A 17,887-nucleotide genomic window follows, 5' to 3' on the forward strand; every position below is an offset into this window, starting at 1 on the left:
TAAGAAAAGACTTATTTACTTGAAAGAGTTAGAGAGGAGAGGCAGAGAGAGGGTGAGAGAGAGAGAGAGAGAGATTCTTCTATCTGATGGTTCACTCCCCAGTTGGCTGCAAGGGCCGCAGCTACGCCGATTCGATGCCAGGAGCCAGGAGCTTCCTCTGGGTCTCCCACACGGCTGCAGGGGCCCAAGGACTTGGGCCGTCTTCCACTGCTTTCCCAGGCCATAGCAGAGAGCTGGATCGGAAGTGGAGCAGCCAGACTCGAATTGGCACCCATATGGGATGCTGGCACTGCAGGTGGCGGGTTTACCTGCTACACCATAGCGATGGCTCCATGAATAGCATTTTTAAAAATTATTTGTATTTTTTTGGACATGCAGAGTTAGACAGTGAGAGACAGAGAGAAAGGTCTTCCTTCCATTGGTTCACCCCCCAAATGGCTGCTACGGCCGGCGCACTGCGCTGATCCGAAGCCAGGAGCCAGTTGCTTCTCCTGGTCTCCAACGCGGGTGCAGGGCCCAAGCACTTGGGCCATCCTCTACTGCACTCCCGGGCCACAGCAGAGAGCTGGACTGGAAGAGAAGCAACTGGGACTAGAACTGGTGCTCATATGGGATGCCGGCGCCGCAGGCATAAGATTAACCAAGTGAGTCACGGTGCCGGCCCCGAATAGCATTTTTCATACTACATATTGCCCCAAACTCTTTGAAGACCTCTCATATCATTCACCCTAAAGGACAATTAAGAAATTAGAGACGGGGCCAACACTGTGGCATAGCGGGTGAAGCTGCCGCCTGCAGCAGCGGCATCCCATATGGGCACTGGTTCTAGTCCCGGCTGCTCCACTTCTGTACCAGCTCTCTGCAGTGGCCTGGGAAAGCAGAAGATGGCCCAAGTCCCTGGGCTCCTGCACCCACTTGGGTGACCAAGAAAAAGCTCTGGCTTCGGATCCGTGCAGCTCCGGCCATTGCAGCCACTTGGGTATGAACCAGCAGATGGAAGACCTCTCTCTCTGCCTCTTCTCTCTGTGTAACTCTTTCAAGTAAATAAATAAATCTTTTAAAAAAAAGAGAGAAAATAGAGGCTCAGGTTAAATTACTTGTTCAATACCACTAAGCAAAAACTGACAGAGCTCAGCATTGAAATCCAAATCTTTCAGATTTCAAAGCCTGTGCTCAAACTAGAAATTACTTTGTTTCCATCATTAGTTGTAATACAATTCAAACAATACTATATATACTACTTCTACAGTGGGGGAAGTATTTGAAGCAGGCATTTTAACTTGGAACACTAAAAAGCATATTGACACAAAGGCAGTTTTTCTGGCAAGGAATAAACATGTAGCAGATACAGACAACTAAACTGCATCACTGTCAAAATGTTGCATGCAACCATCATTTCGAAAAACTATTTTTTTTCAAGCTGCTTCACTTTGATAAATAATATTTTAACTAGAGATCCTTCTTTATCTATTTAAGGGTCCTTACAAACTGGTACAAGAACAGCAGAAAATCACTGTAGAGAACTGATCCTTATTCTAAAGATAAATTGGAGTAAAACTAACTGGGTCTGGGGCAGGCAATGGTGTGGTGGTTAAGATGCCTCTTGGGATGCCCACACCCCACACTGAAGTACCTGGTTCCAATAACCAGCCTCAGCACCTGACTCCAGCATTCCTGCTAATGCAGTCCCTGAGAGGTAGCTGATGATGGCTCAAGTAATTGGGTCCTGCCGCTCATGTCGGAGACTTGGACTGGGTTCCCAGCTCCTGACTGGCCCTAGCCCATCCCAGCTGCTGTAGGCATTTGTGCATTCAATCAGCAGATGCAAGGTCTCCCTCTCTGCTTTCGTCTGTGTCTTTGTTTCTCTCTCTGCCCTTCAAATAAAAGTTAAAAATTAACTGGGCCAAATTCACTCAGTGGAATGAAAGAAGATTCTAAGTATTAATCTAAAAATGGGTCTAATTATTTACCTCAAGTGATTTGGTCATTTGTTAAAAGTCTTTTCCCTTTAGTTTTTATTTCTCTTGCATAGTAATGTTATGAAGTATGAAGAAAAACAAGGATTGGCAGGAAATAAAGTGAACTTGAAAATTTTGCCTTAAGCACTGGACAGGCTTTTACATGCCCAAAATACATGTGTTACTATATGTGCTCAGAAGTGACAATAAGCAGAAAACATCTGAGTAAGACACTCACTTGATGAAATAGATCAATGTTGACTGCGAACACATTTAAAGTTTATTCTTGGTTTTCCTACTGATAATTTGTGTAGTTCAGCATTTTGTGAATTTGAATATATAAAGAGCTGGAAAGCTTGAGTGACCATTGTTTACCACAATTTCAATGAAGATGTTAGGAAAACAGAATGTAATATGTCATACTTCAAATAAAATATAAAAGTCAGGTCTTCCTTATTATTTCAATATCTTTTAAATTCTAAACTTCAGGCTTTTGTTTTTGAAACACTCCTCTGTGAAGCTTAGGCAAAGTTGTTCAGCAGGGCAGACAAATGTACTGGCCAATGGACACACACACACACACACACACACACACAATTTTCATTATTTGAAAAGCAGAACCTGCTGGTTCATTCCCAAACTGCTCCAACAGCAGGGGCTGGGCCAGGACAAAGTCAGGATCTGGGAACTCAACATGGGTCTTTCAAACGGGCAGTAAGAACCCAACTATTTGGGCTATCACCTGCTGTCTCCCAGGGTGCACTTCAGCAGGAACCTGGGATAAGGGGCAGAGTCAGGACTTCCATGCAGATATTCCTTTATGGGTTTCAGTGCTATACCAAACATCTGCCCCTCCATCTGGCCAATCTATATGTTTAACAAGATAGTTAAATGGAAGAGCCCAGATATATATCAAAACTTTTAAAAGTCATCTCTAGGCTGGCGCCGCGGCTCACTAGGCTAATCCTCCACCTGTGGCACAGGCATCCCAAGTTCTAGTCCCGGTTGGGGTGCCGGATTCTGTCCCAGTTGCCCCTCTTCCAGTCCAGCTCTCTGCTGTGGCCCGGGAAGGCAGTGGAGGATGGCCCAAGTGCTTGGGCCCTGCACCCGCATGGGATACCTGCAGGAAGCACCTGGCTCCTGGCTTCGGATCGGCGCAGCGCCGGCTGTGTCAGCCATTTCGGGGGTGAACCAACGGAAGGAAGACTTTTCTCTCTGTCTCTCTCACTGTCTAACTCTGCCTGTCAAAAAAATAAAAAAAAAATTTTGAAAAGTCCTGTCTAAATATACAATATGAGTGAGCATTGTGGTGCAGTGGGTGAAGCTGCCACTTAGGACCCCCACGTCCCATAATGGAACGCTGGGGATTGAGTCCCACCTTTACCTCTGCTTCCAATCCAGCTTCCTCCTGTTAATGTGCCTGGCAGGTAGTCAACAATGTTTCAAGTACTGAGTCCCTGCTCTCACGTGGGAGACCTGGATGGAGGTCCTGGCTGGTCTTGATCCAGCCCTGCCTGTTATGGGCATCTGGGGAATGAACAAGCAGAAGGAAGATTTCTTTCTGTCTCTATCCCTGTTTCTCTCTGGTGTTCTGACTTAAAAAAAAAAAAAAAACTGTACAAGAATTGTATATTCAGGTACAAAGAAAGATCCTCATTAATGTTTATATATTAACATTTGGCAGTCAATTCACCTACAAGAAAAGTTAGAGTACATTTTTCTCACTACTAACAGATCCAATAGAGCATATAAATAATTTGGTGATTTCCTTTAATATTTCATAATAGGAAAATAGGCTCCTTTAAAATATTCTTTGAGAAGATAAATATTATGTAAACCATGTCATTTCCCAAGTTTGGTAACATGAAAATATATTCTCAGTTTATTTCACATATATTTTCTAAGTTGGAATGCTAAAGTGAAATGAAACCACACAAGAAAAAACATAAGACTTGGATTTACTATACTGTAGCAACTGGCAAAAAAAAAAGTACGTAATGTATGTCTTTCCTTGATACTGAATATATTATATAAACAAATGGACATTCAAAATGCAATTTAGATATCATATTTTATGGCCATCAATGATGTCAAATTAAAACAGGTATTATACACTCAATGTACAGGTCTGAAGTATTTAAAAAAGCTCAATATGTTAAATGCAGTATATCTCTAGAGAAATTAGGTATTGACTGCATGCCTCAGTGAGTAGAAAATCTACAAAAATCCATATCACACATTGATCCAAATATCGCTTTTTAACATTCCTAAGAAAGTAACAACTTTTAAAATAGTATTTTTGACACAGATATAATTCTTTTTAATTATCAGGCAACAAGAAGAAAATATGCCAATGTTTATACATGCGAGTTTTCAAAGATTTAAAAAAAACTGAAGAAACAAGCCCAACATATATTACTCTAATTTTATACTAAATGAAGCACTTCAGTCACTTACAAAATACCTTTAAATCACATAAGACAATTCGGTTTAGAGAAATAACTGCAACTTTTAAAATCATATAGTTATATGTATGAGAATTCAGGAATAGTTATCTATCCATTCATCCTTATACCCACCCATCTCTATGCATATTTTTGGTTTGCATAACACAAGTTAATAGCTACAACAGTTTTTTCTTTCTTTCTCAACCACTCTCCTTTTACATAAAAATTGAATTAGAAAATGCTTAGATGAAATAGCTGACCTGTATGTTGTATAAGCTTCTTCATTACAGAAGTTGATTAATCCACATGAAAATAAGATTTAGCTTTAGTTTCTAAATAAGTATGACAAAAAGTAGTAGAGACCATGTAGTGTGACCAGGTTAAATGCCTTTCCTGGGTGGCTAGGTCATAAATCAGTTTTACACTGAAGTGAATACTTCACTTGGCCTGACCATAGATACAAAGTTCCTTTGAAAAATTTAGGAAAATGAAATTCGAAGTATGATTTTATTATGGTGCAAAAAATTTTTGGAATCCATGCACTTTTCCCATAATATACACTTTCCAATATATTATGAAAACTTTCTGCACCAAAAAGCTTGATTTTTGCAACACATAAACTCCTGTGTTTAATCCCATCTGTCCATAAATTCTGAAGCACTTGACACATAGCAAATATTTAGGTAACTAGGAGTTATATTTCCTAGTGATAACTGTTTTTGCTCTTCATGCTTTCTTTTATATTATTGTTTCTTCACTATTTGATATCGCAGCTCAATTGCTAATTGTACTGAAAGTAAACACATGAATATTTATGACTAATATTCTACACTTACTTACAGGATTTATGGTCCTGTTTACTTCCTCTGGTTTTTAGATATGACTAAATAATTATTTCATTTCCAATAAAATCCCAAAATCGAATATTTCATTTTAGAAGATTAAATGCAAAACATTAGGAATTAATAGTATTCAAACATTTGAGAATATCAAACCTTCTCCTTCATTTAGCAGATTGAAGCCACATACTAAATTTTCAGCATATACATCATGTATGTATGTATGCATGTGCATATCTGTATCTACACATACATATATATTTGCCTAGAAATTTAGTTAGATCTCACCAGAAATGTGTTAAGGGAATCTACTATTTTAGGGGAATCCTATACAATCTATGATAAAAATGAATATCCATTCTAGCATATAACTTTCCAGTAAATGCAAAAATATTTAATGTAGGCCCTGGCCTGAGTGTTTGTTCATCAACAAGAACATACTACCATCTTTCACTGATCATCCTTAGTTCAGTCTTCTCTGCAAAACCCTAGTGTAACAAAGATCTACACAATTCATCAACATGTACTAGGATTTAGGGAAAAAACATTTTAACTGAAATACAGGATAAAAATTTGTTCAAATGTTTAATAAAGATAGCACAATGAAAACACTATCTGAAACTATAGAATTAACTGAAGACTTTCAGAATTACCATAATTCAAACATTGACCAGACCAACGTGTAATATCTCTACTTCCCCTTCTGTAATCACAAAAGTTTCTTAGTTATTTTAATACTTAATATTTGATATATCAGTAGTACAGCTGTCTGTTGAAATAACTGGCCCAGCTATAAGTATCATTAACATAACTAGAGTGCGGTTTAAGAATCTACATAATGAGGGCCGGTGCCATGGCTCACTTGGTTAATCCTCCGCCTGTGGTGCCGGCATCCCATATGGGCACCAGTTCTAGTCCCAGTTGCTCCTCTTCCAGTCTAGCTCTCTGCTGTGGGAAGGTAGTGGAGGATGGCCCAAGTGTTTGGGCCCTGCACCCAAATGGAAGACCGGGAGGGAGCACCTGGCTCTTAGCTTCAGATCGGTGCAGCGCCAGCCATGGCGGCCATTTAGGGAGTGAACCAATGGAAGGAAGACTTTTCTCTCTCTGTCTACAACTCTATCTGTCAAATAAAAAAAAAAAAAAAAACAATCTACACAATGAATTTCTAGTTTTCCCATTATTAAAACTGTAGTTTAGGGTTTCTTAAAATTCTACTAGATAATAAATAAGAAATCTGACAAAGATAAAATTTACTGAAAGAATTTAAACTGAAAAAAAAAACCCTGTATCAATAACCTTTTCATTTTTGTATTTCTCAATTAATACCACATCCAATCTTATGTGCAAATACTCATTGATTTATTTAAAAGGTAGGTTGTAAAATATTAATAAATTTCTGAATTACCATTAATTTTATAATTTTCTACTTAAATTATACTTTTAAAAAGTAGCGATTTTATTCTGATCAGGAATAGAAAGCCAATTTTGATTTCAGAAAATGTAACCTACGATTCTTCTTGAAAGGAAAAAAGGTATATGATCGACCCACCTGTTTTATTTTCTCATTGGCCTACCTTAAACTAGTTTGGGTTTTAATTGCTCTGGAAAATGATCAAGACCTTCCATATTACATGGTCAATGGTCCTTTTAATAGAAAACACAATAATATACAGTTGTTTGCGCCAACCAAAGCTCGTTAGAAACTATCAGTTCAGGGTAACAGCTCAACGACCATTAACAAGTGCAAAGTCTAATTGTCTTTTAGTGAAAACACTGTCCTTCTAAAGCTGCTTAAAAATTGTTTGATTTAGCACATATGAAAATACTTTTATAAACAAAGTTTAGAAAGAATATAATTTTGAAAGCCAAAGTTTTTCAATAATCACCATTTTTTTCACTAGCATAACATTAGAATTGACTTTTTGTCTTGCTGACAGAGCAACTAAGAAAGTACAGTTGCATTGACTATATTGATTGTGAACAAAGCAACCATCAGTGGGACTCTGCACCATATATTTTCAATATTGACCTCCTACTTCCTTTTCCATGGCTTTCTGGGTCAGCTATTGGATTTGGACTGCAGTGTAATAAACAGCTAAGGTTTAATTAATGGTAAATGAATACAAGACATAGGTTATGACTTTAACTAATTAGGGAATTGTTGAATTAAGTCTGCCTTGGAATGCAAGGCAGTACAATCAATATCCAATAAAAGGACTATGTATGTAATTTACCTGCAAATGTGTTTCCAATACCATCAAAGTGAGTTTAAATAAGTAAGATATATGAAAGGGGACTAGGAGAGATTTCCACAAGTTAACACTTTATAGTTTCAGAAAAGATATCTTTACTGTTGCAACTGTATCTTCTAGAGCTTCAAAAAGGGCAAAATGAACAACAGAAATTGTTTACAGGTGCACCTTTACCAACTCTGTGACATTCACTACAGTATCAAAATTCAGCACTGACCTCCAAGTTTAACCTATTCAAATCAGTTATTTTTTGGTCAAACTGAACATCAAGTTTTGCTTGCCTAACACCTTTTTCTCCTTCCTCACTTGTCAAAGTTTGTATCTCTGTCCACTGTTGTTGGAAATACTCATAGGCTTTACAGGAATTCACCACTTTTCATTAAAATATCATCAGTGCTCTCACTCTTCAAACTGATGACTGAAAGATCATTTCACACAGGCTTGTTGCTACTGACCATAATCATTCTTCCAAAATAAAAAACAACAAAAAGAAACCCACCTACTCCCTTATGAGCATCCAAGCTGGTGAACTCTAATGTCCCATTGTGGCCCTTTCTAGGATTTTCCTGATACTGTTTGTGGTTCCCGTTGGGACAATATCTGTAGCAAAGTCCATAATCTGCAAGATAAACCTGGAAGACACACAGAGACAAAAGAGTAATGCTTTCGTCCACTGAAGACAAAACCTTTATAATTAAGTCTTAAGAAACTGACAGTTTACAGAACACATCTACATTTTATTAAATCAAATGGTACCTTTGGATAAAATACACACAACTGGAGGGCTGTAACAACTAACTTTCCAACTTAAATCTTTACTTCATCACAGGCAAATTTTATTTTCAGTTTTTTATTTTGTGCTTAAATTCCCTTGCCTTGAGGTGGGCATCGAAACATCAGTCTTTTTATGCTTAGGAGGCTCTGCTTTTTTTTGTAACCCCCTCGCTGAAACATGAAAACTCTTTCAAGCAAGGAAGGGAGATGGGAACAAACATTCTAAAAATGAAAATTTAATGTTTTAAGAGTCTCCAGTAATAGGAAGAATAAAAATAGTGAATCAACTGTAAGAGGTAATGACTCAATAACAAAAATCTACCCAGAAAACACAAAAAAACACATCATGTTGTCTGGATTTAGGAGTGGAATGTCAATGCAGGACTTCCAGCCTTTTAGGCCAATCCATATTATCACTGTTACCTTTGTAAGTCAGTCAGAATCACAAGCAGAGTCTCCGAACAGAAATATAGATGTTAAAAGTCAGACAGCAATCCAGGCAAATTTTTCTCAGAGTATATTGAGGGAGAGAGCACAGGGAGGAGGAGTTCAGTGCGGCACACCCTGACAGTGTGACTGTGTTGACCACACATGCACTGTGACATGGAAAAAGAAAAAAGCACTGTGGTTCCAACTAAATGTTACCATGTTCCCCACCCCAGCCAAAGAAAGCTGCTTAAAACTTTCAAAGTTTATTGTTTTATGTTTATTTCTTTAAAATTTAGGGATTTGGGCAATGTTTCAAAATTTAACTACAAGACAATACAATATTGCAACAGAATTGGAATTTTAAAATATCTATTAAAAGAAAACAGTATTTGAATTTCAGTTTAAGTTTTTGGTTCAGGATAGCCTAAGTAGGAAGTATTTTGAACTTCACAATATAAACAACACAGAATTTTCTTCATCTGTTGGAGAACATAACTGCTAGACCATTTGGAAACATGTGTTGCTGAGTCTCTCTCCCAGAGATGCTGTGCTGCATGTAGTCTCAGAAGTATCTAATCACTCCGTCCCAAATAACTGGACACTTCAGAATCAGATGTGTAACTAGATGCTTGTTTTCACAGTTTTTGGTCAATGACTGTCTTCAGCAATTTTAAGAAGAGACTAGGGCTGGCACTGTGATGTAGTAGGCTAAGCCTCCGCTGTGGCACCTGCATCCCCTCTGAGTACTGGTTTGTGTCTGGCTGCACCTCTTTGGATTCAGCTCTCTGCATGGCCTGGGAAAGCAGAAGATGGCCCAAGTCCTTGGACTTTTGCAACCCCTGCAGGAGATCCTGAAAAACCTCCTGGCTCCTGGTTTCAGATCAGTCCAGCTCTTGCTGTGGCAGCCACTTGGGCAGTAACCAGCAGATGGAGGACCGTTCTCTCAGTCTCTATCTATAACTCTACCTCTCAACTAAATAAATAAAATCTTGAAAAAAAAATAGACTTAATTTTGCAAAGTGGATATTCCAAAAAAGTACATATTAATGACTGTATAAATAGAATTATACTTTAATATATAAGGACAGTTTATTATTTAATAAAAATCAATTTTTTTGCAGTCTTCAGCACAAAAAATAAGACCTAAACTTTATGGAGTGTCCACTATGCACAAGGCAGTGTGCTAAGTGCTTTATGTTCACTGACTCGTGTCCTCACAGAAATCCTCCAGCTAAGATTTCTTATTTGTATGGAAACTGCAGCTTAGTGAGATTGTATGCCGTGTGTGTAAAATGAAGTCAGGATTCTACGGTAGTTCTAACTCTAGAACCTTCACAATCATTGTCAAAGAGAAATTTCACCGGACAAGTTAACCTGAGAGGAAAGATTATATTCATGACTACTGTCACAGGGGAGAGAGGTGGAACTCAATCCACAGAAACAAAAGGTAGGAAAGGCTTCATGCGCTGCAGTGAGCCATTGAAAAAGTACTAGAGGATACGGTGGGTAGGCTGGCCAATGTGCTTTGCCCTGTATGTTTTCTAATGGTGTTCAGGGGCCTGCCTCCTGGAGACTCATCCCTTAAATTATGACTCCCAGGTTACTGGGACAGACATGCCTGTGCTCTAACAGTGGCAAGAGGCTTGGAAAATATGCACACCTCAAGACGGGCAAACAACGAGCGTGCAATTTCAAGTTTTCTTAAGCACATGCACCAGGAAAAAGCAGTCGGGGACTGCACAGTAGTCAGGAAGAAACCCATCAACTGTTTGTCAAGGGGAACATTTAGGCTGTCTTGGTCATCACTGAGCCACAAGCCTCATGATTGTGCTAGGTTACTCAAACTTTGATGGCAGTGCATGGTTTACACGTAACAAAGAGGCTACCCATGCAGTGAGAAAGATCACACGTTAACCATTTCCTGATCATTTTAATCCAGGAGTATTTCAGAGCTATTTAAGACATGTATGCTTGTAGCCTTGGGGAGCATGCACCACACACTCAAAGATCTCTAAAGCAACAACACTAGGTGTTACCCAGCCAACCAGTTGTCAAATGATTTAACCTTCATGACCCCAACAACTTATATTAAAATCTTCTGAGGATAGGGGCCGGCGCCGCGGCTCACTAGGCTAATCCTCCGCCTTGCGGTGCCGGCACACCGGGTTCTAGTCCCAGTCGGGGCGCCGGATTCTGTCCCGGTTGCCCCTCTTCCAGGCCAGCCCTCTGCTGTGGCCAGGGAGTGCAGTGGAGGATGGCCCAAGTGCTTGGGCCCTGCACCCCATGAGAGACCAGGATAAGTACCTGGCTCCTGCCATCGGATCAGCGCGATGCGCCGGCTGCAGCGTGCCGTCCGCGGCAGCCATTGGAGGGTGAACCAACGGCAAAGGAAGACCTTTCTCTCTGTCTCTCTCTCTCACTGTCCACTCTGCCTGTCCAAAAAAAAAAAAAAAAAAAAAAAAAAAAAAAAAAAAAAAAATCTTCTGAGGATAGGAAAACAGGATGAATAAGATTAGATGCTCTTTGAAAAACTAACTTCCATGGGGCCTGAGCTGCCCCATAGCAAGTAAAATTGCTGCAATGCAGGAATCCTATATGGGCACCAGTTTGTGTCCCAGCTGCTCCGCTTCCAATCCAGCTCCTTGCTAATGGCCTGGGAAAAGCAGTGGAGGATTGTCCAAGTGTCTGGGTCCCTGCTACCCACGTGGGAGAAGCAGGTGAAGCTCCTAGCTCCTGGCTTCTGCTGGGTTCAGCCTTGGCCACTGTAGCCATCTTGGTAGTGAACCAGCAGATGGAAGATCTCCCTTTGTCTCTGTACCTCTGAATTCCAATTAAATAATTTTTTAAAGAGACTTTTCAATATATTGGTAAGCACTGTCAGAGGTTGCCCTATCTATAAATAGCAGACACTGACAAAATATTTGCAGATGCAGTTCGATGGTCATTGCTGTATTATAAAATGGTCTACATCAAAAACAGTCACCTAGCATTGGAAATATTCTCTTATCTATACTAACTAAAAATTCTATTAATTTCAAATACGGTACTTAAGGTTACCAGCAACAGTGCTATCCTTACATGTAACCCCTTCTTCGGGTTCCATGGTTTTTAACAGCCCCTACAGAGGGTTCTTCTTAATCCATCCAATTTAAACAGTTTGCTGAGTAATTACATATTCAGAAATGCCATTTTCTGATTCTAACTGAGAAAAAAACCCTGCATATAACCTTGTGTGAATCAGGATGTCCCAAAGTTTTAGACAGTAACAGTCCTTTGGTTATATAATCATTCAGTTTTCAGAAATAAAGAAGTATAACCAATGGGACTTAATAGTCACTCAATAATCATGTACTGATAATAAATATTCCAATATTAATTTTTCAAAAGCCTTAAGTTTCTTGCAAACTATATAGCTTGGGGTAGTTTTTTAAATGGACTACCCTATTTTTACAGAGTTTATACATTAGTAAAATGTGAAAACTTTCCCCCCATGATAGAAATTAAATCTTTAGAGATGTCTGCCATCAAACTATGCACCTGGAGAGAAACACACTTAATAAAGTCCAATGAAACATCCAACTAGAATATATGTCTGATTTTACTAAAGCATTCTTGTGAAGCAAAATAACACATTCATTTGTTCTAAGAACCATGAAAATATTATTTTCTAGTTATTAATGCTTACTTATGCTGGATATTGGTCTAAGACTTTTACATATTGAAATCATTTGATTCTTACAATACTGCTTTTAAGGAGGCACAACTGTCCTTATTTTTAGATGGTAAAACAGATGCACAAAGAGGTAAAATAACTTGGCTAGGAACACAGAGTTAAGAAGAGGCAAAGCCATAATTAAACCCACTGATTTTCATTCAGAGCTCATATCCTTAAAGATGCTCTATGCAAAATATGACTTCAGAAAATAGTTGGCCAGCGCTGCGGCTCACTTGGCTAATCCTCCGCCTGCGGCGCCGGCACCCCAGGTTCTAGTCCTGGTTGGGGCGCCTGATTCTGTCCCGGTTGCTCCTCTTACAGTCCAGCTCTCTGCTGTGGCCTGGGAGTGCAATGGAGGATGGCCCAAGTGCTTGGGCCCTGCACCCGCATGGGAGACCAGGAGGAAGCACCTGGCTTATGGCTTCGGATCGGTGCAGTGCGCTGGCCGCAACGTGCTGGTGGTAGTGGCCACTTAGTGGGTGAAACAGAAAAGGAAGTCCTTTCTCTCTAACTCTGCCTGTCAAAAAAAAAAAAAAAAAAAAAAAAAAAAAAAAAAAAAAAAAAAAAAAAAAAAAAGAAAAGAAAAAGAAAAAAAGAAAAAAGAAAAGAAAAAGAAAAGAAAATAGTCCCAAACTTCTATCGAACCTTTTGCCTGTAGTTAGAAGGTAAACACTCTTTTTTGTTTATCTTCTCTCTGAGCCTGTACAGGGACACAACTTCAGAATAAACAAGCAGGCTATATAATGAAGTGGATTCCATCATCCATGTTGAACAATTAATGGCTTGGAGGCCTATGTATGAGAACAAATCACTGTAGCAACACTGACTGACTTGACCTGACCTGCAGTGGCCAAGGGCAAAGCGTAAGTAGAAGCTTTCTGCCCTCTGTTCCCATTTCTCCCCGTTCCTCTTCCCTTTCCCTTCTACCAAAAGCTAATAACGTGGTTAACATACACCAGCATTCAGGAACAGAACATTATCCCGAGATTTCTACAAAAAGTATTTGGAAAAATACATGATCTCAACCTTCACCCAAAGATGTACGTCTAAGTCCCTGTATTAGTTTTGCAGGGTTGCTAAAATGACGTAGATGGCCTGAACAACAGAAATTTCATGTCTGCCAGTTATGAAAGCTAGATATCTCAAGTCAAGGCGAATGTGTTCCATTTCTCTCTCTCCTACATTATGGTAGCGTCAGGCACTCGTTGACTTCCACATGGTATTTTTCCTGTTGTTTTACATTGTCTTCCCTCTATGCATGTCTGTCTCTGGGTCAAATTTCTTCTTTTGATAAGGACACCAATCATATTGGATTCAGGCTCTCCATAAAGACTTCATCTTAACCTGTTTTGAAATAAGGTCACAATCACAGATGTTGGGGCTGGGGACTTCAGCAGGTTTTGAAGGGACAAAATTCAACCAATGGCAGTCTCTCTTTTCAGTTTCTCTTTGTGAATACACTGGAAGAGTTCTATGTGTAAGAAAACACTCATAACGGCTGTATTAAATAGTACCTGTCTCTTCACACAACTTCAAAGAAATTTAAGGAATGCACAAATAACTTCATTAACATACCTACCTTTACTACACCCAGCTCTACTTGCTTGGCTTTACCTGCTCCTACAGAGAGCTGAGCTACTAATTAATAAATTCATTTATGCATTAATCCATATTATAGGCCATCAGTATGCCAGCTGCTGGAACTGCATTAGTGAATAAAATCACATTCGCATGGCTCTGTTAGAGTAGATTCAAAAGCAGATGTGTAGCCAACAATCATCTGTCCAGTAAGCCTGAGGCTATGAGAGAAGGGACCAATGAGATTACATGATCCAGACTGCTGGACTTACAGGAAAGGAAACTGTGGCACTGAAAAGTCCATTAAGTCATAAAAAAAAAAGAAAAGAGGAAACGAGAGCTAAGGTTTAAATGGAATACGAGAATAAGAATTATCTGAATTATCTGTGTTCCTATCGTCTGATGAATTTTACAGTAAGGAAGAAAGAAAGCAGATGAGCTAAAACTGTACAGTGGAAATGACATTGCGGTAATACAGTGAAATACCATTTTTTGGAGAAATATATATGTGTGTACTTATGTATTTAGCTAAAATTTCATGTCTATAATTTAAATAAAAATAAAATTTAAAAGATTAACTTATATCTAAGTGATAGATATAAAAGTGATCTAAGTGATAATTTATAATTATATTCATAATTTGTATGTAATTATATATTTAACAGATTTTAACTTGTCTCAGTCTTGTTAGTGCTGGAAAATAAACTTTACAAAAGGTTAATTTCAAATATGGAGGACAAGGTAATTTCTAGATTATAACCATGCTGTTTTCTTTAGTATATTCCACTCATCACTGCTGTCTAATAATAATAATAATAATGTTCTAGTTGCCTATGTTCAGTTAAATATCATTTGCACAGTATTGGAAAATATTTTTAACATGGCTGTACCCTGATTCTGAAACAGATGTCTTAACATGCCCATGTAAAGAATAAATTATGAAAACAGAAACACCATTAGGTTAACACTGCATTTGACAAATAAAAATTTTAAAATATCTTAACAAGTCAGAGTTTAGTAAAACAGTAGTATTAATACACCGCAGAAAATTAGATGGAAATAAAAATTGAAAGGCTGACTTTATCTTCATTTGACAAATGATACTAAAAGAATTCCAAAAGTTTATAGATCTGATCTATGAAAAGCAGATATATATATATATATCAAGTTATCACAACTCAGAAGCAACACATTTGTATGACAAATAGTTATACTGCTGTGACTAAGAAAAAGTCATTGAAAGTGTGTATTTTCAAAACAACCCTATTGATATAAAGCTCAAAACATATTAAAAGTTCAAGTAATCAAAAAACAGGAATAATTTCAAAAGTATCATTGCTTAACAGAAACCATACAACAGAACCCCACCAGGAGGAAACAACCACATGCACATTATTGCTTGTTGTAAATCTAAACAGCACCGTGTTATTTAATCTATGGACAGGAAATACTCTAAAGTAGGCTCCCCAGCAGTACCGTCTAAGAAATACTATAGTATCAAGCTAAGATATTTAATACCACTCTGGAGTCCTGGCAATATTTTATATTTCATTAACTCCAGACATGAGGAGAGCATCTGCCCTACTGCCATGAAAGACATAACTTCAGCTCAGTTGCATCTACCTCCTTCACTAGCAGCCCCAGAAGATAGAGTCACATGGGTGTTACTCAAAACCACTACTCGGTTTTCCAAGTACTAGATCAGCACTCATAAGCCTAACTTTCCAGTTATCTTTTTTTTTTTTTTAAGATTTATTTATTATTTGAGAGGTAGAGTTACGGACAGTGAGAGGGAGAGACAGAGAGAGAGGTCTTCCTTTTGTTGGTTCACTCCCCAAATGGCCACAACAGCTGGAGATGCGCTGATCTGAAGCCAGGAGCTTCTTTTGGGTCACCCACATGGGTGCAGGGGCCCAAGCACTTGGGCCATCTTCTACTGCTTTCCCAGGCCACAGCAGAGAGCTCTGGATTGGAAGACGAGCAGCCAGGACTAGAACCAGCGCCCACATGGGTTGCCGGCACCACAGGCAGAAAATTAACCTAGTGTGCCATGGCGCCAGCCCCCTCCAGTTATCATTATACAAATCTACACTACAGTCCAGAATCAGTGAGGTTTCTAAGAGAAATTTAAAACTTGATTAGGTAGTCAACAGATGGCCACGTACCTACCTAACAGGGAAACACAAATTTGGAAAAATTATTTAATTGAATATAATGTAATGCCTAGTGCCTAATAAACGTTCAGAAAGTTACTTGGAATTGATGTATACTGTCTTTTCTAAAGATACAGCTTTCTTTTAAACATATTTACTCACATAACTTAATAAACATCTTTTAATGTAATTTTTCTACATTTTTTTTTTCTTTTTGAGAAGCAAAGAGAAAGAAAAGTAGAGAAAAGTTCTTGTCTACTAGTTTCATTCCACAAATGTCCAAAACTGCCAGGGATGGGCTGGGCCTAAACCAGGAGACTAGACTCAATCCAGGCCCCTCACGTGGGTGTCAGAACGCAGTTCGTCTGGCCATCACCACTGCCCACCGCGGTCGACACAAGCACGAAGCTGGACTCAGAAGCCAGAGCTGGGGACTCAACACAAAAAATTCTCTGATGGCGCAACACAAGCTTCTTAACCACCAAGCTAAGCACCCACATCCAAAATTTAAATTCTGAATTTAAGTAATTTTGTAATCAAATCAGTACTAAGGATATAATATTTCCTCTATTAGTATATGACACTAGCATTGAAGCATTTTCTTTAGTATTTTGTCTAAAAAAATTTTTTAAAGCTCTTATTAAAATAAGGCTTTTTAAAAGAAGAAATAGGAAACTGCAGATTCAACATTCAGTGCATGGCAACAAGAGAGTAGCATTTTTAAGAACCTCAGAAAAAGGAAGTGTGAACCATGTATCTTAAACCAATCCAGCTACTGGACACTACTGAAGAAGTTTTAAATATGTAAGGGAATGAATGCTGTACCCACGGCACATAATCTACTAGAGGATGAGCTTTACCCAATTAAAGGATCACTGAGTAACTTTGGAAAAAGGACAGAAAGGTGAGTGTGTAATATACATATACACATAATCATATATAATTATATCTAAGATAAAAGTAAGGCTGGAGATAAATAAAAACATACAATATGAAGATTTAAAAGTTTACGAGAAATGCATATTATGTTAAAATATTGTGCATGAATTTCAAATGTTTTGTACCAAAATAATTTTTTTTTTAATTTCACTTCTCCATGAAGTTTCTGAATTACTTTGTAAAAGGTCCAACAAAGTAAAGCAGTACAACTGAAAACTGAGACAACAAGAAGGGAAAGATTATTGAGAGCGACTAAGTAGTAGGTGGAAGTCAAAGAATACCACAAAAAGCTACAACACAGTAAAATAAGGTTAAATGGAAAGGACATAAAAACAACTTCCAGAGGCCAGCGCTGTGGCACAGTGGGTTAAAGCCCTGGCCTGAAGTGCTGGAATCCCATATGGGCGCTGGTTCTAGTCCCGCTGCTCCTCTTCTGATCCAGCTCTCTGCTATGGCCTGGGAAAGCAGTAGAAGATGGCCCGAGTCCTTGGGCTCCTGCACCCACGTCGGAGACCTGGAGGAAGCTCCTGGCTCCTGGCTTCGGATCAGCACAGCTCCAGCTGTTGCGGCCATCTGGGGAGTGAACCAGCGGATAGAAGACCTCTCTCTCTGTCTCTACCTCTCTCTGTAACTCGTCTTTCAAATAAATAAAATAAATCTTAACAAAAAAAAAAAAAAAAAAAAAAAACAACTTCCAAACATATTATTACAGAGACAATCATTGTAACAAGTTAGACACTATGGAATACTACTCTGCTGTAAAAGAAAAAAAAAAATGAAATCCTGTCTGTTGCAATAAAATG

At 38.6% G+C, this 17,887-nt stretch overlaps 1 protein-coding gene across 13 annotated transcripts in view; it reads right to left on the reverse strand.

Annotated features, from left to right (window-relative positions):
* VRK2 (VRK serine/threonine kinase 2) overlaps window positions 1–17,887 on the reverse strand; it is a 119,826-nt gene that overhangs the window by 49,283 nt on the left and 52,656 nt on the right. For all 13 annotated transcript variants that reach the window (XM_008254375.4, XM_070069699.1, XM_008254373.4 and 10 more), the window contains one exon: window positions 7,996–8,128. In XM_008254375.4, the coding sequence (XP_008252597.1) occupies window positions 7,996–8,128 (133 nt within the window). The remainder of the gene's footprint in view (window positions 1–7,995; window positions 8,129–17,887) is intronic.

The sequence above is a fragment of the Oryctolagus cuniculus genome, chromosome 2 (genome assembly GCF_964237555.1).
Source record: "Oryctolagus cuniculus chromosome 2, mOryCun1.1, whole genome shotgun sequence".
NCBI lineage: Eukaryota > Metazoa > Chordata > Mammalia > Lagomorpha > Leporidae > Oryctolagus > Oryctolagus cuniculus.